Genomic DNA, 21993 nt, shown 5'->3' with positions numbered 1-21993 from the left:
TGCCGAAAAAAAAACGGAAGTCTTTGTCCCATCCTAGATCTTCATTCTCTGAACTTCTTTGTCTGGAAGGACAATTTGAAAATGTTCACCCGGGCCCAAATCCTATCTGCCCTAAATCCCAGATAATGGATGGTAGCACTGGACTTGCAGGAGGTATACTTCCAACATTCCCACCATGCAGTCCAACAGGTGTTAACTGCAGTTTCAGGGAGGCTGTGAGCACTTCTAGTTCACTGTGCTCCCCTTTGGCCTTACCTTCGTACCTTGGGTATTCACAAAGGTGATGGTAGTCTTTGTAGCTCATCTGTGGAGGCTGGGAATACCAATCTTCCTATATCTCAAGGTGGGCTGGCCCCAAACAATAGTAATTCACCTCCAGGCGGGGGCCAACGTGTTGGCATCTTTGGATTCTTCCATCAGTGTGCTGAAGTCAGACCTGACTCCTGTGTTGTGGGTTCTATGTCAGGAGCCTGTGGAAGTGTCTGAACGCTGAGGGCATCTCTCTGATCACCCACACCTGGGAGGATCTTTAAACACATGGCAGATGAATGCAACCAATGTTCCCTAGCGGATCACTTTTGGCAGTTACACGTTGAAGTAGTGTAGGGCAACTTCCAACAGCAGGGAGGACCCCTGCTCAATCTATTCATCACCGCAGAGAATGCACAGTGTCAAAGGTTTTGTGCTTTTGGATTCCAAGGCAGTTATCTCTCGGAGAAACCTTTTGCCAGCATTGGGAGTTGGGATTCCAGTCCGATTGTACCAGGTCTTCATGGTGGCTCTAGACTGGGTGAGGAGAATGTGGTACCTGGAATCTCTGGTCAGGAGCACATGTCCACTGGTTTCACATCTCCTTTAGGAGAACCGTCTGTCACAATAGGAGGGCCGAGTCTTGCACCTGAGTCTGCACCCATCTACACCTCCAACTGTGATCTTTCTCCTAAAGTTGTTGGTGTCATCTTAGCAACCAGTCATCCATCAATTAAATCTATTTATGCAGGGCAATAGGAATAGTTTGTTGTCTGATGCACTTCCCAAAACATACAAACTCGGAATGCGCAGTTATCAGATATTCTATTGTCATCGGCCCAGTAAGGCCTTGCTATGGAAACAGTTAGAGATTACCTCTCAGCATTTTCGGCCTTCTTACATTTACCTTACTAGCCATTCTTCTTCAAGTCAACAGTTGTGATGCGTTTTTGATGGGGCTGGTCCATATTTTTGTATGTACATTTGTCATGCAGCAAGGAACCTTAATTTGGTACTCACCTACCTGATGTCCACTTCCTTTCGAACCACTGCATAGTTGTTCTCTTTATCTTCTTGCCATCTAGACAGCTTTCCTCAAACATTGGCCAGGCAAGTGAGTGGACTCCAGGTGTGGTTCAAAGTTTCCCCCATATACATCTTTATTCTAACACATGTTTGTCCTCTGCACAAAAGAGACATTCCTGCCCAAGGCAGTCCCACCCTTCCACATATCGCAATCCATCACCTGGAAGACTTTCTATGCAACACTGCGTCCCTCCAAGGAGAAAAAATAGCTTCTTTGCCTTGACTTTACAAGGGCACTTAGCTTCTATGTAGGCAGAACCAGGCAACACTGACAGCACAGCCTTGGTTTCTCTTCGGCTAAGACTGACAAAGCAGTGTAAAAGAGGACCATCCAAAGTTGGATTGTGCTATGCATCAAGGTCTGCTGTTGACAAGCCAAGAAGAAACATCCAAAAGGCTTGTGCTCCCATTCGACCAGAGTGAAGGCTGGTACCACTGCGCTGGCATGCACTGTGCATAGTGTGCCAAATATGGACCTTTGCCAGGCCGCTACTTGGGCGTCTCTGCACATGTTCACAAAGTATTTCTGTCTTGATAGCCAGGTCCAGCGGAACAGGCACTTTGCCCGATCTCTACTGCAGGATTTCCTGGTCTGAGCCATTTCACACAGCCACAACCACAAGAGGTGCACTGCTTTAGTATCTATTCACAATTTGAGGAATCTGTGTGTAGAAGTCGGTATCACATAGTCTCTTCGAGAAAAGACATTAACAAAGGTAAGTAACTTGTTGTTTGGAGCCAAGGATGCTACACATCTTTGTTTTTTTGCTCAGTTGTATAATAATCCTTCATGATCTCCGGATCATGGAAGAGTTAATAGGCACAATAAGTTGTGTGTCCTAATTTATGAAGATATAAATACAGCCCACTTGGCTATATTTTTTAAGACTTGTTTTTCACCCATGGCCCTCTCAAATTACCCAAGAGGGTGGTTTTATACAGGTGTCCTGCTCCTCCTGGCCACCTCTCTTCTGTGAAGTCTATACCAGTCCTGGAGGCTTGCTGATGCGTCTTTGCAGTTGCCCCAGGTAGGCAGTTGGGTTCTCCGGTTCTCTGGTCTGAGAAAAATATCAGGTTTCCACACAGGTTGATCAAGCAAGTGCATCATTGCGCACTCGCAGCACTGATTTTGATGCCGTTTAACACATTTTACTGCGCAGTACCGCTCCTCTCTTAGAGGCTGAATCAGATGGTCAGGGGTCATTGTCCTTCGCACATCTGTCATCGTCTTTTCTAGACCACATCCTCCTGCAGGGCACACTTGCAATGCTCTTTTTTAAAAATTGCTTTTTATTTCACAGCGAGTCTGCCCCTTTGCTCAAGGAAGGTGCATACCTTCCAGCAGGTTCAGTTCCTGGTCCTCTCTCATTTACTTAGTGACCAGACAGCAGGGCTGGTGACGCCTCAAGGCATGCTCTGCTGTGGGAATGGAATTCAGCAATTCCCTTTTCACACAGGCAGTTTCCTATTTCTTTAAGTAGTCTCTATACATCCTTGCCGGGGACTTGTCCATGGTGTCCCTACCTTCGAAGAAAGAGAGCAGTCCAGGATCTGGAACACATGTATTTCTCATGCACACGGCTTTATGGTTCCTGGCACTGGTGGGTGTGAATCCTGGCATACAGGACTGTTTCAGTATTTTTTTAGTTTTGCATCAATACATGTGGATTCCAGAGACCCATATATGGAGCTGGGGTCAGGCAGTTGTTGACATTTTGTTTTTTAGCCCCAAACTGGTCATGGTAAAGTTATTCAGTTTAACTTGGCAGGAAAGGTGGCAGCGCAAGGTGTACCTTGACAGGAGTCTGAGGCAGAGGAACAACAAAGAGATGCTTTCTCACTCAGCTGCTACAGGAATCTGTCTGCAGTAACACATCGGGAAGAATGAAACCAGATTGGAACATGAACTGTCCATACACTTCAAAGGGGCATCAGTCTCCCTCCTTGCTTTCAGAGAACCTGGTCCATTTCAAAGGACCTTAGGTATGCTCTTAAAGTCTACATCCCCGTCTGGCAGGCTCTCTCCTTTATTTGTCTTGTGTACTTTCACCCAGAGGATATCCAAAAGGGAGTCCTATCCTCATAAAGTAAAGTACAATTGACATCTATCTCGCTCGCACTGTTTCACAGAAGCAACATGCATTGCACAGATACTCCCCTTGCCCTAGCCAGAGCCCTTTACAATAACTATCCACGGGCAACTGGTAGTATGTCAAAAGTGGGTGCAGTGGGTTGAAGCTCATAGTCCATGTTCCAAGTTTAGCTCAACATATAAAGGAGTGAGATTCCATTAGGGAGTCCGACACCACAACAGAGATCCAAATACCAGAGTTTTAAAAGCAACAATGTGGTCATTTTGTTGTGTTCCTGAGGACATAGCACGGACCCTTAAAGAGTTTGTTGCTTTCTCTGGGCTATACTGATCAAACTGTCCAAATTTCTGCTTATTCCTGCTGCACCCTAATGCCACTCGACCTGTCTGGACCATGGAGTGGCTCAATCAAATAAGAGTTTCCTTCCTGTACTTTGGCACAGAATATATCATGGCCAGCCGCGGCCTCCTTGATGAGATTTGTGGTGTAAGTGTCTGCCTAAGGGCACTAATAGATTTTCGGAAGACTCTCGCACTTTCAGCAGGGGGAGCATTTGCCTCATCTAAAACGGTAGTGCTGACCTCCCTCGTGTACTGTTTTGCTAATCTCACTATCCTTCTCACAAGGAAGTTCTCTCTTATGCACTACTTGGCGAGCTCGGATGGCACAATGTCTGGTGCAGGGTCTCTCTAACTCAGCTGTGCTTTCTGGTAGAGCGGGTTGGGCCCTAAATTTTGAACCTTAATATTTGGCAGCCCAGCTTCAATAGTTTTGCTGTTGGCTTTCTGGATTCTCGCTAGAAGAAACTTGCTCTGACAGATGTCCCATGCTTCTCTAGGAGGTACACAAACTCCTGGTCCCTTGTATGAGTCTCGGACAAGGGTCACTTTTATTGTTGCGAACGGTGTTGTGCTGCTTCTCAAGAAGCTTACTGCTCACTATACATGTCACACCCTATTCCCCAGCCATCCCCCTACTTGGTTTGTCTACGTTAGGTGATCTGAAGCATTGGGAGGACACAGCAGTCACAACTTGGAGTGATCCATTTCAGGATGGTCATCTCTTTCCTTTCGATTTGCTTTGGGAACAGTTCAACAGACGCGGGACAATTCCTGACCCATTGAGTCCTACGCGCAGTTTCTGGGCCAAATGTTCTATTTCTTAGGTAGAACCCACAACTCACTCCATAGTCCAAACTTTATTTGTGATGGGTTATGGCAGAAGGAGCATTTGTTGGTTGCACAAAGGACTCCAACGCTGTACACAACCCTCACTGCAGTCTTTTTGTGACACATATGAAAAAGGGAGAGCATTCCATGATGGGGAATGGGCCCGGGACAACTGCATATCTGCACACAGTTTTGCGCAACGCCAAGTTTGCATTTATACACAGTGTACACAATTTAGTATGTTACACAGAGCCTACCTGTCTCCTGCTAAAAGTTCCAAACTTTGACCCAAAGCTAATGCCTCCAACCCTTGCTCCGCTGCTGCCTCACCTAGCTTTCAGCATATATTATGGGATTGCCCTTTACTGGTGGTCTCCTTTTCTAACATTGAGTCGGCTGGCTGCTGTCACCGGGCTAGTCAACTTAACTAACTGGGAGGCCTGCCATATGGGACCTATAGAAGTGACAAGCCTGTTTCCTGGACTTTGCTTTATTGATTACTAAGCAGGCAGTAGCCATGATGTGGAAGGCCATGGTTTCTCCCACATTGGGTCACTGAGCTAACTCAACGCAATATGGGCCGAGGTTGAGAGCAAAGCTTTGCACAGGGAGGGATCTGCTGTCCATGGAAACACCAAATCACCAACGATTGGGACAACATGTTGATGAGTCTGAATGAAGGCCTCAAAGATGTCACACTACCACTGTAACTTCAGTACTTGGCCTCCCCTGAAAACTCTGGTTGCCATGCCCTGTTAGGGACGTAGGTTGTGGAGAGACGGTGGTCTTCATGTTAATGCAAATCTTAGTAACTTTCCTAACAGCTCGGCCCCTATTCCAAAACATACCGCCAACCTTGGTCTCCTCCCAATGTCCCTGCTTTTCAGTCTTTACTAGGTAGGCTCAGTGCCTCAGTCATTTCCCAGTTAGAATTCAATTGATGCACCTCGACATTCTCCCAGCCGACCTGCAATCACTACTGCTACTGCCGCCCCTCAGCCTTGGTTAAGTTAGGAAGTTCAAAGTTGTTGTTTGCAGGTGCAAGGCTCAGGCTTCATCTTTGTGTTCGGATAAAAACTACTGGTCACAAAGAGCAACATCCTTTCTCTCCTAATAAAATCCCATAGTTCAAGCAATGTTCATGAAAACAGTTTTTTGCTGTTAATTGTATCTGCCCTTGAGGGCTGGCAGTGACTCACTGAGCTAGTCATTGAGATATAGACTGCTCGTATTGTTATCTAAAATGTCAATAAATTGGCTTGAAAAAATGAAGCAAAGAGAATTACTCTCTGTCAAGGGGGAAAGCGGAGGGAACAAATCAGTAGACAGTTTATGAGAGTGACCCTCCAGGAAAGGGCTGACATTAGGAACAAGGGTGCATAGATGGGCCGTGTTTAATTTTCAAGAAATATTGTATTAGCTTTTTCAAATCCTAGCGTTTAAATTGCAGGGAATTGACCACATTGAAGACCTTTAAAGGCGCAGATGCTATTTTCTCATATAAATAAGGGCTGTCTATGAGGCTACACTGTGTATTTACTCATCTCTGTTTTAAAAAGGGCTTTGTGAAAGAGATTTTTCTAGTCAAATTACCTGTTTTCCAGCAAATGTGACACACACACACACACATATATATATATATATCACTTTTTTAAAGTACATATCTGAAGAAATTGTCCATTCTAACATTGTACTATAGGCTGCAAATTACATGTCTTAAGTGTTTCTCTAGGCCTTCGTGAACAGATGAACAAAGGTGAACATCTAAACTTAAGCACACATATTTTGAAATAGTGCTCTGGGACTCTCCTCCCCCCCCCCCCAATGTGGGCTGGACTATTCAAAGTTTATGACTTCAGTGGCGATTCCCCTGAGAGAACTGGGATTACAAGTAAGAAACCCTTCCTTTCTCATCCTTTGACAACATAATCTAGTAGCTTGGGCATTGAATCTAGGGGTCATGCCGATTGATGATACTTAAATCTGTGTATAGAATGTGTGTCTATATGTACACAACTTCTACAAAAGGCGCTAGCACTGAATCACAGCCTTTAAGAATTAACTTTTATATACCAGAGGATGCATTCAGCATGCCATCTAAGAATTTGGTGGCTATTTAACTTTACCAAAGAGTGTAGAGAGTTTTAAGAATCTTGTTTTGCTATAGAAGAGCTATATTCCTGTTTTCGTTAAGCACAGTAAAGCTTGGCCTTCTACAATACCCCTTCTTTGCTCATGTGTGAAGACCATGATGTACATTTTAAATAGTCCAATGTAATTTCAAATCAATGTTCTAGGTGACATTGGGTACTCTGTGTCCAGTGAAAAGTGCTACAAACAAAGAAAGGCTTGACAGCAGAAGGTGTTAATGTGTTGGATTTCACTGAGGCTGGCTTGGAGAAGTGCAAAAAGTGACAAGCTTTTGGGTTTCCCAATGCACTTCTGGCTTTCCCACCTTATGCAGGGACGTACTAGATAGTGAATTTTAAGAGTTTTCCACATAGGCCCGAAGAAGAGGTGCACAGGTGGGATGGATGGCGTTGTGCATTGGTTCTTAATGCTAATGTTTGCCATAGTCTGTGGATCATAGGTTATTGACCTGATGTGAATGACTGTGCCTTCTGTTTTGTTAAGGTCTGTGAATTATGTATTACAGTACGAAGACGAAGCAGTGATGCCTTAAGCAACACTATACATGTAGCGAAGGACAACTTACTAGTTTTACAGCCAAGATGATGAGTAGTTGTGCTCGTATCATATTGTGCTCACAACTCATGCCGAAAATCACAACCCTCCCTTGACTTCTAGGTCTTCATTTTACTACTCTGGCAGTGCTTATATGTCCCTTGACAAGTGTTCTACAATGATTGTGTAGGTTTATCGCCAGCATAGTGCTAGAGCCAGATATAGACCCCAAAGCTGTCATTCTTTTCAAATGTGCAGCTACTAGCCCATGACACTGCTAACAGTTGGTGGCAGCCGATTAGGATAGTGTAGTACTGATCTTTTTATCTGAACCTAGTTAGGAAGATTACCTACTTGACTTTACAGTGAATTCTGTGGTACAGAAGTACACCACATGCGCGTACCTGCATGAAGAAGGGAGACCGCAGCACCGACTATCAGTAAATCAGGAGGAGTCCTCTAGAATATTAGTGGCTACATGCATCTGGCTTTATACTAGCTCAGAGTGAAGTCACATATTGTGTACTCTCCCTGGTAAATCTGTGCATTGTCATAACTGCCCCAGTAGCTCTTAAACCCACAGTTCTCAGCAAAATATGATGATATGTGGCCTACATGCCAGTCTCCATACATGCATTCACCAGGCCTTCCTGTAGCCTGATGCTCAAACAGTTAAGTGGTCCGCAAGTCACACTGATGTTTAGATACCTCAGAAAAGAGTTGCCTGCTAACCCCACGTGCAGTGTTCTGCCTTGATGAAGAGTGGGAAAACTAGAATCGGGGCCCGGTTGCCCACAGGAAAGCCTGTGCACCAGGCAGGAGTGACTGCTCTCCTGTAGCCAACAGTCATGGAGTAATACATATGTGTAAAGAAAACTTACTTTGAGGATTGATTCCTCCTAAGAGTACCATCTTTGGGTCAGAGTTGGGGCAGCCATCTCAAAACAGCATACAAGCTGACCATTTGTGCTTGTCCATCATTTTCCATAGATGCTTTGCATGCCTGGCTAAAGGAAGGCTGGGTCCGGCAAAAGACCTCTTGACTGTCTGAGCAGTAACTACCTTAGCCCCTTAACTGAAAAGTATTTTACTGATGCAACTGAGGAACGGAATGCGACGGGAGCCCTATGAGTAGAGCGCCTGCCTTATTTCCACCCAGCACTCAGTTCCATCGTTGTCACTGCATTGTCATTATGTGGGTGATGGTTCACGGGGGCCCTGGCCCCATCAGATCAGAAGCCTTTACGTAATGCTCTGCTGATGTGTGCTTCACAATTCCTGGCTGGGGGCCCACGCCTCGTGTCCTGCAACGGCAGCAACTCCAAGCATTCAGGAATGCAAACTATGCTTGGAACTCTTTCCCAAAGTGCGTGCCTGGGGAAAAAGCTTGATGGCCTGGATGTACCTTTAATGCGCCCGCGGAGAATGTCTGTGGCGCCTGACTAGGCGTGGATAGCAGAAGGAGAGGATTCGGTCCTTGTTTATGAAGAAAGTAAAGTTACTCATTGTCAGGTGGATGCAGATATATGTCCTGCCAGCTGTGAATAATGAAGGACATGGTGGTATTCAGGTTCTAGGGAAGATTTATGGGTTTGATATTTATAAGGTTCTCCCTCACCACATATTAAGGGAGAGGGATGCTGATTTCCTTGTGAGGTGTCTGTGAGATTGTCCTAGTTGAAATTCACCTGGACCACAGAATGTTACAACAGTTTTATGTCAAAGCATGTTTGGTCCATCCACGTGCCGTGTTGAGGCACCTCGAATTAATTACTTGAACTTAGCTACTTCTGAAGGAAGCGTGATTTAGCAGTCTCCGTTCTAATACTAAACAATAGAGGAAAGCTAGAGAACAAACTTGATTTAGAGGTATTCTTTCTATTGGTAACGGGTAGGGGAAAAAAAGCAAAGTGTACATAAGCTTACATCTACACACTTGGATTTACTATGTATACATTTTATATCATACTTATATGACGGGGTTATACAGTATGGCACCATCCCCTTAACCACAAGGGTGGGCTGATGAGCAGTGTCCCCTGGGTCTTTCCTTATGGTGGGCTGTGCTACAGCAGCGGTGCGAGCCCAGGGCCTTCCCCAGGCCCCAGTGGGTTCAAACAGGAGCCGTGCCATTGGAATCAGCCCTTGCCATGGATCCCCTGTTTTGGTGGGCCTACTGGTTCGCCCTTCTGTTCACATGGCACTCGTTTTGAGCAGATGGGTGTTGTTACCGATTACTTGTTTCTGTGCTTATTGGCTGCCTCTGCCCAGCCTGCTGTCAGTGTGTAAGCGCCGAATTAAATTGTCTAGCCCAAATATCCATTGATGGCAAACTGCAGCTTTTTTATTTAGAAGAAAAACTGCTTTGCAGCTTCTCTTCGCACCCCCACTTTCCGGTCCGTTCCTGTAAGTCCTGTCCGTCTTCCTGTGGAGATTTAAATGTGCGTGTGCCCGCTCCCTTCCTCTGTACCACATCGCCCAGCTTCCTGCCGCCTTTAATTAAGATCCCGTCTGTGCTCCTGATTTCCTTCCACCCCGCGCTTTTTGTCGGTTTAGCTCTTAGCTGAATAAGATGTCTGTTCCCAGTGTATAATGGGGTCTCTCACCGGGGCTCGCAGTCAGGTGCTTTTAAATGTTTCTAATCCTGCTTCTTTTCCCCGCCCTATCTGTGTCCTCATCACAAACCCAATCTTTCACATTCTCTGAGACTGCCCTCAACATCCTCCTGGAGGGGGGCGTTTTGTTCAGAGCCGTTCGGCATTCATGTTATGGAAACAGAAATGTCATTGGCATCTCAGTTTCATTCGTTGCTGTCGCAGTTGATCTGTGGAATAGTCTTGTGTTGCACAACCTTTCTTGGAAAAACCCATATTTGTTAGTTATTTTACCTGCCATTTCAGTGTGCTATTTTTCTTTTTTAATGTTTTTCAGCCCGTGCCTTTAGTGTTTTGTTTTTGCTTATTTGTTTCTGAGCAGTGTTTTCTTGTTTGCATCCAAAGTGAGCCCAGGCGGCAATATCCAGCTTGGACCCAGGACAAGTGTCATGGCAGGGTACCACCGAACCAAGGACAAGCTTATTCGCTGATGCTGCCTTTTGGGAGGTTCATGGCTTCAAGTCAATAGCTGCTAATTCCCAGTAGGTGATGCATGAGTCAGTGGAGCTTGCTCTGGGTTCATTATACCCAGGCATGTATTTATGGTACCTTTTTGGTGTCCACAGCACCTGTCACAGTATCTTGGACCCTGGCCGCCCTTTTAGGTTTTGGGTTATTGCAGGAGCTGAAAAAGATCCACAGATCCAGGGATTTGTTCAAAAAAGTGTATTTACTCTATTTGGGGAGTGGGGTCTCTAAGAGGGTTCCTCCAATGGCTTAAGGGTCAGGATGTTCATACCTTGCCCCCTTCTATGGTCTTTCATTTTTTTGTTTAGAACACAGGGACCATGCTCTGCATCTTGAGTTGGCAGCCACAAGAGATTTTTGTTGTTGTAGCCAGCCAGATCACTCTGATCTGTGGTGCCAATTTTAACTTTGGAACCGATAACCTAAAAGCACTAACAGAAGAAAAAAATAATCCCTGGTCCAGTCAGATTTTTGCTTTTATTAAATAAAAATACTTTCTAGGTTGAGCTGATCCGAAATGGCACAGATATGCATATAAAGTGTTAACTCTTTAAAGCCCACTCAGCAGCTTTTTAAAACTCTCATATCTGGAAAAAATACTGAGCAGATTTATACATGACCAGCAAAAGCACTCTTTCTGAGTAAAATTCTACTTTCATTCCAGGTTTGGTGTAAATTTGCAAAAAACATTTCCTGTGGGAGCTAAAACGGGAAAACACATTTTTTTCACCAAAATGGCTAGGTAAACTAACCAAAACTCACACCCCCATCATACATGGCATATTACCTTACATATGACAGTACTCATCACATGTTAATTGACATCATTTATCATATTACTGATGACCCTCTTGTATGATAGTGCTGTTAACTTCAGATCGTGAACTGTTGAAAAAGTATATGAAACAATGGGCCAATGGCAGTATACAGCATAGATCTTCTGCAGGCATATATCCAGTACTTATGACCGAAGACCATAGGCACTGAGGGATAGCGGTCTGCAAAAGTAATTAACTGTGTTTGAGATCAATTCAAGCATTCCATCCATCACTTTGTAATACTTTAGTGTGTCCCTCTAAGTGAGACTGGTAAGTCCAGACTTGGGTCCTGTGCACACTCTGCCACTGGAATCAAGCTGTACCTGGCTGAGGAGCCCTAACTAGAGTGAAACATGTCCTGAGTTGCTTGTGTTCCAGTTCAGGGAGGACCTGGCCTGTCAATTTGGGTTAGACTGATCCTGTTGGAGCAGGGTGAAGTTGATTTGCATATGCTTCGGTCGAAACGAAGGTGACATGGTGTTCAAAATAACAATGGATTGGGATGTTGCCTGAGTAATTATTAGTGGCTGAGATTAATTCAAGCATTCCATCCATCACGTTTTGTATACTTTAGTGTGTTGCCATAAGTCTGATGGGTATGTTGAGGTGTGAGTCCTGTGAACACTGTGCCACTTGAACCAATCCATACCTAGCTGATGAGCTCTAGTTATAGGAAAACCGGTCTTCGGTTGCTTGTGTTTTCTGGTTTAGGGAGGGCTGGCCTGGCGTTTTGGGCTGAACTGTTCCCATTGGAGTAGGGTCAAGACTGATTTGTATATCGCTGGGTCCAAATTGAGGTGGCATGGTGTGCAGAATAATAGTGGATTGGGATGCAGCCTGACCAATTACCAGTAGGTGAGATTAATTCAAGCATTCCATCCATCACCTTTTTGTATACTTCAGTAACCTGATAGACCGCAACACAGTTGGCTGTAGCATGTGTGCAGAGTTCTTGCCAAAGACCTCAAAGATGACAGAAAAACTGAAGTGGGGTCACTACATCATGTCGCAATTGAAAATATCCCTGAGACACCTGAGCCTCTGGAGCCAAGAGGAGAATCATGAGAACTGACGCAGGGAGAAGACTCCAGCTTCAAAAAGTTTGTTGAAGTGGAAAAGGCGATGGCAAAAAAATTAATCAAAGGAAGAGCACTCCGTAACCCAAGGAAGCATTGGCATCGATCAGAGACTCTTGGAGTCAAAAACAAAGGCTTCCGAGACACTGACCCCCAACAGGACCAAGGAAAAGGAAATACCTAAAGGACACCACGGGGTTTAGCGAAAAGACACCCATTAGTGCTGATCCTCAGAACTGGACTTGATGGCAAAAAGTGATCGTGAGTGTGGGAGGGATAAAGAGCCCCGAGATAAGAAAGCCTCGGCACTGAAAAAAAAGTCTTTGACACTTGGCATCGACCACAAAGCTGTGGACTTTGAAAAGAATAGACGCAGGCTTGAAGCTGAAATGGATGCCATTGTGGAAAGAAAAGGAATTTCAACGAATCACTCGAGCACATGCATTCCTCTGAAGCCACAGCTGAAGAAGGCACCAGAAAGCTAGGTAGTGAACCTAGAAACCCCACAACACCCGAGGGACTAGAAGAAAAGAAAGATGAAATCTTCTGTGAAGAAGAACGTGAGCAGTTTGACCAGAAATTTTCTCCAGGAACCTGGGGACAGGTGTTGGCAGGACATGGTAGCAGGCTCCCATGTGGATGGAGTAGACACTTACCCCTCCCGACCATTTCCACCTGATGACATTGTTGACATTGTTATGTACAATGCATTGGTTAAAAGGCAGCTGACACATATCGGTTCTAACTATAGGATGGACAGACTAAATCCTGCTTCCCATTGCAGACACTACTGCAGAAGAAGGGAGGAACCGGTTTCTATCCGTGTTGCCAAAGTGCTTGACCAGGACAGAGTCCTTCAAGGAACCAGGCTCTCTGCAAAGACTGTCATACTACAAGTGGAAAAGCAATACTAGCAATGTTCAAACGACCCACCATACATCTGGTGGAATGAAGGTGCCGACTCCATGCACACAGGAGAGTGATCTCCCCAACCAACACAGGATTACCACTGGATAGGGAGAAAGACAATGGAGATAGTGGGCTGAAAGGCAGAGAGATACCCACAGCAACACAGTGGCACATTGCCATATTCAACACCCTTCTCAACTTCTTCTAACACCAGCAGTGGGACGAAAGGGAGGAGCTCTTACTACACCTCTGGCAGCAATATCAGGCAAGAATTGGATGTTTCCTGACGGAATGGCAAAAGATCACCTCCGACAAATTGATCCTAAACCTAAAACAACACAAATACTGCATAGAATTGCCTAGACTACCTGTAATCATAACACCTAGAGCAAGACCTTGCAACACTGAGGAAAGCTCACCTACTACAGAGGAGACAGCAACTCCTCAGCAAAACCGCAATAGAAAAAGTGCCAAGACTACAAAGTTGACAAGGAGTCTACTCAACATATTTCTTTGTACTGAAATAGGACAACACCCTCAGACCGATCCTGCATCTGCACACTTCAAACAAGCTCACAAAGACACAAAATTTCAGGATAACATTACAGGATGTCTACCATGCCTACAAAAGGGGACTCCATGGCAACAGTAGACCTCAGGGATGCCTGCTTCCACGTTCCAATCAACAGCAAACACAAGAAATTCCTGTGGTTCATTGTTAACAGAGCGCACTACCGGTTCACAGTGCTCCCTATGAGGAGAAAATATCTCTAGTGATATTGGCAACATGCCTTGCGGTGGCTGCAGCCCACCTAAGGAGATTGGGAATCCACATCCTTCCTTAGCTGGTCATTTGGCTGGTGAAAGCAAAGTCCTTCGCACAGTACAAAAATAATTTAAAGACGGTCATACAAACACTGCCCATCGTAGGCTTCTCCATAAAGGAAAAACAATCTGCACAAACACCACAGTGGGAAAAAGTGTTTCCAGGAACAACATTGAACTTAACAAAGCTAAAGCAATTCCAGTGGACAAGAGAATGCCGGCAGTGTCACAGTGGAACAGTCCTTGACCGCAAGGACAGCGGGGAAGGATAAAGGATTCTGTATTCCCCTATTATCACATGCATGGCTGCACATGAGATCCCTACAGGGGTTGCTACAAGCGCAATGTTCCCGGGCCACTGAAATTTGGAAAGATGTAGTGGTTTTAACTGCAAAGGTGCATAAGGAAGATGGAGTGGTAGAACAAACAGAACATCTTAGTGGACGGACCTTTCAAGAACTCAACTCCCTAAGAGACCATCACAGCGGATACATCCCACAAGGTGGAGGGTGCCCTACACATGTGGAAGCTGAACATCCGAGGTCATCTTTAAAGCCAGGGGAGGCAGTTAAACACATCATTATTTTGGAACTAAAGACAGTCTTTGTGGCACTGAAGGGTCCCAGAAGAAATGCCAAGAGACAGGTAGTTCAGATTGAAAAGGACAACAGAACCACAATGATATACCTCGATAAACAAGAAAGAATGAGATTACTCCCATTGTCATGCTTGGTGCAAGACATTTAGTGGTGGGCCATCAAGAGAATAACAGCACTGGTGAACATATACTTATCTGGGGTGCAAAACACAGAAGTAGACAGACTGGGCATGCAAGAGAATGCCTTCCACAAATGGGAACTGAAACAGTAGCACATTGTCAAAGAGGCTCTATCAAAAAGGTACCATCTCTAGATAGTAAAACTATCTAAACATGCTACAAATCGGCCAAGAGCACATTCTATGAGGAAAAAGAAGCCACATTGGCCTTCATAACCAACGTTTCCATAAAAGAGATCTGTACAGCAACCACTTGTTTATCGGTGCACACATTTACAAGGTATAGGACGCAGGTTGGTCAAAAAGTACTGAAACACCTGTTTTGCTTCTCGTACGTATTTCAATCCATCCTGCTGGAGGCTTTTGAGTAAAGTTGGGGGTGGAAGGATTGAATATGGCCACATACAAAAACAGATTCACACCGTAAAAATGAAATGGAGCCTTACCTGTAGGAGTAGTTTTGTAGCGTGAAAATTTTTCTGGATTCACATGACAAGCACCTGCCGCCCCAAAAATGAGGAGCTCAGAAAACAAGTGTAAGTATAGTGGAGCCACAGCAGGAGAAGGTTGCCAACAGAAGGGAGTAAAAAGAATAAAATGGTGACGGAGCAAACTGTGTGGGCTTCTGACAGCATAAGGGGAAGGACAAGAACAACAAATGGTGGTCAACATCACCCAACAACAAAACACAAATAAAAATGATAAGAGGGACTAACAGAGACAAATTCCAGGCCCAAACTCTAGATTTTGAAATAATGCACAGTATGTGAATTCAGAAATTTTTTCAAGCTGCAAAACTGCTCTTACTTACCTGTAACCGTTTCACTGGTTCAGACACTCCATTAGTTCGAACTCTCCTTACTGGTCAGGAGTGGATCTTGGGGTCGACAATAATAGCAGCAGAAGATGCAACCCTACTGTCTCTGTTGCTTTCTAATAGGTGAGGAGCCACCCCAACTGCTTCACACGTAACCATCTTCCTATGGGGGCAAGGTTTCCCATTTTATACCCATTGGGAGGCAATTGATTGCTGAGTCATCCTGCTAATCTAATAGTGCCTTGTGGTATTGTTCCTCCCACTGGAGCGCCTAACCTCCACCAGGATGTGCTCTCCTGCACAAGCCTCAATTTTGGAGACAAGGTCCTTCCCCTGAAGAACAATAGGATCATAAATGTGGTGACTGTATAAGAAAAGGGTACAGTATTCTATTCCCCAAGAAGGAAGGAGGTCTGCATCTTCACCTTTTAAACTTGTTCATTTGACAGAAGAAGTACGTGATGCTGTCCTTGAACCTAGTCCTAATTGCACTGAATGTAGAAGAATGGCTAGTGTCAATGGATCTTGAGGCTATATATTGTCGCCCTTTAATTCTTCTTAGCTAGAGGCATTACCTGAGAATCATGGTGGGATCCCAGCTCTGAGTTCGTGGTTCTGTCGTTCGGAAAGATGACAACTCAGTATGCATTTACTAAAGTTCTGGCGGTTTTGTGTGTATGGTCTGACTGTCTAAAGCATGAAAAGATTTGAGTGGAAGCCACTATGTCCCATGTCAAATTTGTCTGGTTTGAAAAAAGAAAGAAAAAAAAAAGAAAAAAATGTTCGCCCCTTCCGCAGGTTTCTTTAGGGGAGGACTCATAATCCTGTAATTCCTCATCCCCTAATTACCGAAATCCAGAGTATTGGTAGTAATAAGCATAGTATTACCTGAAGACAATTACTGCAGTGCTTTATGAAGGAGTACTTGATCGGCCAAAGTCCGAATGTTACAGAAGTTAAGGTAGAGTCTAGCCATAGCCACTGCGCTTCTCTGAGTCCATACACTTTTTGTTTTGAAACCTATTGTTGTGGCAGAATCGGCTCATATCTAAGAGGTAGTAAATGCTTACTCCGTTGCCTCTTACGGGCTTTGCCCGTGGACTGTTGGCTTGGAGCCTGCAATACCTGCACAGTGGGGGGCACTGGAGAAAGCGTGGTAAGAGGGAGTGGACTGCTGAGAGGCGCAGAAGACTCATCAAAGCACGTCTCTCCGGCACTCAGCATCTCCCCTGGAGAGCGCTTAAAGTGTTGCATCTCTGCCCTCGGGACATTTATCGAGTATAATTGAACATCCTGTCCAGGCGATGCTTTCGTTGATATGTTCTCGAGCCACTGCGCCAGTAACGCGACCGCCAACCCTCCTCCTGTGGCTAGTACCTGGGGAGACCCCAGTATGATCCTTGCTGCACCACTGGTTATGTTATGATCTTGAGACTTCTATAGCGCTCTGAATTCAACCCACAGCCGTATGTATGATTGCGCAAGTGATTTGTAGGTATTTGGTTGTTTGTGCTCATGAGACAGCTGTTCTGTGTTATGTTCCAAAGTGGAGTGTGCGAGTTGATGTGAAAATAACCTGCTCTATCTGGGGCAGTCTCTGTGATATTTACGTGAGTGGGTGGGTGTTCCAAAGGACTGATTTTTCACTTTGATGCTCTTCTTCTGTTTGCCATAGCGCAGCAATTCTATACATGCATCACGCCCATGTCAGTTCTTTTGATGCATGGTTGGTATTATCGGCATGTCTGCAAGGGTGCATGTTGGTGTGGTCCATGACATTTTCATAATTTGACAGAACGTTACCAAATATGTACCTTTGCCTACTAAGTACTGGTAAATGTCCGTTAAATCTCAAATATGAGTTATTGGCAGGAAGATGTGTTGGATTTACTATTTTGATCCAACAGTTTTATACAAAGTTGAATATTACCCAACGATGTTAGAGTGCTTTATAGTAGAAATAGAGTGTTACATAAGAAATATAAATTTCAACTTGCATAAATATTAAGAGACAAAATGTCAACAGGTGCGAGGCTCAGGAAAGCATCATATAATATCCTGGTGGAGATGGAAGCCTCAAGGCAAAGATCAGTGCAGAACCTAAGTCAACCAGGCGGTAGAAAGAGGAGAAATGTACAAAAATATTTTACTAATTGAAGGGCTTCCAGTTATTATTTAAACCTGGTCAGTGAGGTAGCAAGGGGTAAACTCAGAGGTAAAGAGCTCCAGGCTCTAGATTGAGTCATAATGTGTTGCTTTTTAAATGTCAGAGGTTCAAGAAATAGCTCTTCTGCCTTCTGTGATGGCCTAGTCCAACTCTTCAGTTTGGCCCCCCGGTAACGTGGAGTGGAGGCGTGAGGGATACATTTCTTTTCTTTATAGCTCTGGTTTCTATGGGAAACCAGTGGAGTTTTGACATTACTGGTGAGCTGTAGTCATTCATTTTGGCACCAGAGATGAAATGTGCTGCTGCGTGTGGCACTGCTTTCAGTGGCATGAGATGTATTTAGGAAAGGCCAGTCTGGAGAGCATTGCAGTAGTTGTCTGTGCAGCAGTGGATGTTTGGAGTAAGGTTGGTGTTTTATGTTGGGATTGGGTTTGACAATGAGGGTAGTATATGAGACACATCAGAGTCCCTTATGTAGACAACATTCTGCCATTAGTATGGCCTAGCAGTGTATAAACCTGATGACCTGGTTCTCCATACAAAGTTGAGACATGCAGAATACTTGTTTAACCATTTAATTATCCTTGCCTTATTGAGCAGCATGTGTACATATTGTCGAGTCTGTCACTGCCAGGGAATGTATGGCAGTGTGCCTTTAACTTGTACGAATAAGGTATTGATATCTGCCTCTCCTCCTCCTAGTCCTACCGAGACCTCGCCTTGCTCTCCAGAGATGGGATGAATATAATTTTAAACAAGATTAATCAACTGCTGATGGAAAAGTATCTGAAGCTCCAGGAAACATGCCGGACTCAGGTAAGGGAAAGTGCAGCAGGCACTACTAAATTGTATTCCTGGCTGTGGAAGTCGTCAACAAGTCCATTAGGCACAGCTGCCTTTTTCAGCCGAGAGCTTTAAGACTCCAGTAATGGATAGATAGTTGACTTTGTGCTTCCTTCTGCGATGAGGTGTGTTACACAGTTGATTGAAGGGCAGCTTGATGCTTTTGGCTCCTCCACCATAATGTGTGAAACACTGGCACAGAAAAGGTAAAAGTTACCTGTGGGGATTTGGGGTGTACTTAATGGCATGGCTAGGTAGCCCTACCTTGCAGTACACTCACAAATAATGTCTTAGGTCAAGTCAGGCACATTTATTTTGGCTCCTGTGAGGCACATTTATTCAACCTGAAACTCAACCCTGGCAACCTGTGGCTGCGAGCGGTAAGGCTTTGCAAAGGATCAATGTGTAAATCATATAACAACACCAAACAGAATAAGAAAGTTACACGACATGAAAAAACAAGACACCAAGTTAAAATTGACTAGATTTTTATATATCTTTAGAGACTTTGATAATCAAAATCCACTGGAGTGTTCCGAGATATAGATTTTTAAAGGAATAAATAACTTTAGCATCAACTGCAAACAAGCATTGGTTAAAAAAAAACAAAAAAAAAACTTGATACTGTTCAAAAGTTTGGAAAAGTTAGTTTAGCAACTTTAGCTTGAGTTGGGCGACTAAGTCCGGCAGGACCCAGAGAGTACACTTTGGACCGTTACCTGGCCACCAGAGCATTTTCAGAGCAAGATCCAAACTTTAGAGGATAACTGCCAGAGATGATATTGGAGTGGTCCTGATTCTGAGGAATGCAGACTCAAAGATGCTAAAGGATTAGCCTGATGCTGTGTGATCCATGAGGGTGAAGTCCAGTCGAGTCCTCGGTCCACAGGTGGGTGGGCGTGACTCTAGCCATGGATTTTGGGGTCCACAGAACCCTCTTTACAGGGTTTAAAGGGCTGCTGATGCAAACTATGTGCTTGTGCGGCACAGCGGTCACAGTGCAAATCTTTGGTGGAGGCTGGTGTCCCTCACAAGTGACGAATCCAGTCACAACCAACATCCATGGGTCCAGCATACACGGGTGCACCCTTTGGCTGTGTCTGATTTGTCCTTTTGGAGATGGGGGATGCCCGCGTCCGGTACTGGCAAGACTTCTGCGGTGGCTACCAGTGATGCGACTTGATCTCCTTCAGCTTTGATGACACTAGTGCTGTTCTGGGGGGGCAGACATCTGACCCTTGGAGTGTCTGCTTCTGACTGGGGCCGGAGATCAGGGTTTCCCCGAGCTAGGCATGCATAACAGGGTCCAGACTCCACTAGCCCAAAGTGCAGCAGGTGCAGCCGCTCCAGCGTCAGAGGCTCTGTGTTTGCTTCCAGCGGGTGCTGAGTGGCCTCCTTCTTGTCCTCCTTCCAGTTGCAGTGATTCCTGAGGGTCAGCATCCCAGGGGTGCCATATTTATCCTAGGAAAGTGCCCTCAGGGGTCACATGGTGACTAGTCAATGGGCTACAGGGTTTCCTCCTACCTAATGATGAAGTTCCTGTGATATCTGGCTTCTGGCGATCCCTGAATGCCACATTCTGGCCCCCTTCAAAATGGCATGACTTCTTCGGTTGTGAGGAGCAAGGTAGCCCACACAGGATGAGTGGGTTCTCGGGGACAACACACCCATGGTAGAACCAGTTTTGAAATGAGTTTAGCACCTCTGGTCTGGTCTCCATACTGCCTACAGGGACAAAAGGCATCTTGCTTAGGGGTGTTGGGCCAGGCGGCCCATCAAAGGTTGCTTCCCCTTAGAAGCATGTTTCTAGGCTAATCCCCTGAGTGACCATCCTGGCAGAGGAGGTGACACCTTGGTACTACGGAACTGCCTTTGTCCTTAAGCCTGGGAATCATTCACATGTCTTCACCAAGCATTCAGAAAGTTATCTGTATGAGTGTGCCTTTGTGAGGTCGCTGGTCAAGCAGGGCACAGAGTGGTCACTTTTCTAAAAGTGGCAGACTATCAATAGTGACATTAATTTTGACCTGAGCATCAGGTCAGATTTGATGTCATGATTTAATTAAGATACCTCACATGACGCAGTTTAGTAGTCTCAAACAAAAGTTAGCAAGGTAGGGAAGTCACCCGGTAACCCTGTGTTAGCCAATGGGGCTGCCAACTTTACCCACAGCAAAATGACAGTTTGGAAATGTTGCTGTCTAGAAATATTGAAATATATATGTTTCACTTACTAAAACATGGCTCCCTGCCATAGGGCCCTCTAGGCCTTCCTTAGGGGAGACTTTACATATAATGTTAAGGGGCCATTACTTTAAATGGCAAAGTCGAATTGGCAGTGAAAGCACTGCCCTTCCAGTCTGCAGTGGCAGGTTGGGAGCCATTTTGTGCCTTGTCACAGAAAGGGTGACACAAATAGTGCTGCTTCTCTGAGTGGACATGCCCTTGCCAGTTGGGTGTATCTAATTCGACATATACTGTGCATGTGGCAGAACACTGGCACTGAGGTCTGGTTAGCAGACCTCAGTGCACTCTGAGTCGAAAAACCAGCATCAGTCCAAAAATGTGAGGGTGAACATGCAAAAGAAACATTTCCTTAAAGTACAGCTGCTTCCTTGTACTGTGCTGAACTGGTAATTGAAGGGTGTTCAGCACCACTACTTATTTGTCATGAGGTGTGATGCGCAGGTGTTGAAATGTGAGCTGGCACCACTGCCTCCTGTGAAGTGTAGTAACTACATAATGGATGGGCCGTCATCACTACCTTCTTCTCACTGACATGAGTAGTAATGCACTGCAGAGGTAAAGGAAGCCAATATTGCAACGTCATTTTCTTCAGCCTTATGTGACGCATATGTAATGAAAGATTAGCTTGCTCCACTGCCTCCTCCTGCTGTAGGGGAAGGGGGAAGAGCAGCTAGCCCTGCTGCCTTTTTCAGACAAGAGGTGCACAGCTCCAGCACTGGAGTCCAATCTTGATACTGATACACCAGCTACAGGATTGTTGCCCCGTTATTGTGGCGCATTTGGCACCACTTCCACTGGAGCCATGAGATGCATTGCAAGGAGATTGTAATGCATGCAGCAACCCTGCCTTCAGCCATGAGATGCTAAGCAGCATTAATGGATGTGCATCTGGCATCACTGCCTGTTTCATCCAAGAGATGCAGCAGTGACACCACCAGCAAAGAGCCAGCTGAGCTTTAGCCCGGAGGTTCGGGTTTTGCCGACATAGTGATCCTGTGGCATTTTTGAAGGATTAAGATCTGGAAGGGTATAACCTTGTTGTGTTTTGCTTTATGCCCAGACTCCTTTTGTAGACATTGTAAGGCAAAGCCCTTCCCAGAATACATTGTG

The 21993-nt window shown here is 45.1% G+C and overlaps 1 protein-coding gene across 1 annotated transcript in view; it reads left to right on the top strand.

Annotated features, from left to right (window-relative positions):
* The window catches only part of INTS3 (integrator complex subunit 3), a 383756-nt gene that overhangs the window by 102292 nt on the left and 259471 nt on the right, over positions 1–21993 (top strand). The window contains exon 4 of the mRNA XM_069218194.1: positions 18496–18609. Within this exon, the coding sequence (XP_069074295.1) occupies positions 18496–18609 (114 nt within the window). The remainder of the gene's footprint in view (positions 1–18495; positions 18610–21993) is intronic.

Source organism: Pleurodeles waltl, chromosome 12 (genome assembly GCF_031143425.1).
Source record: "Pleurodeles waltl isolate 20211129_DDA chromosome 12, aPleWal1.hap1.20221129, whole genome shotgun sequence".
Classification (NCBI taxonomy): Eukaryota; Metazoa; Chordata; class Amphibia; order Caudata; family Salamandridae; genus Pleurodeles; species Pleurodeles waltl.
Note: the sequence above shows the minus strand (reverse complement) of the source record. Positions and strands in the feature narration are given on the sequence as shown.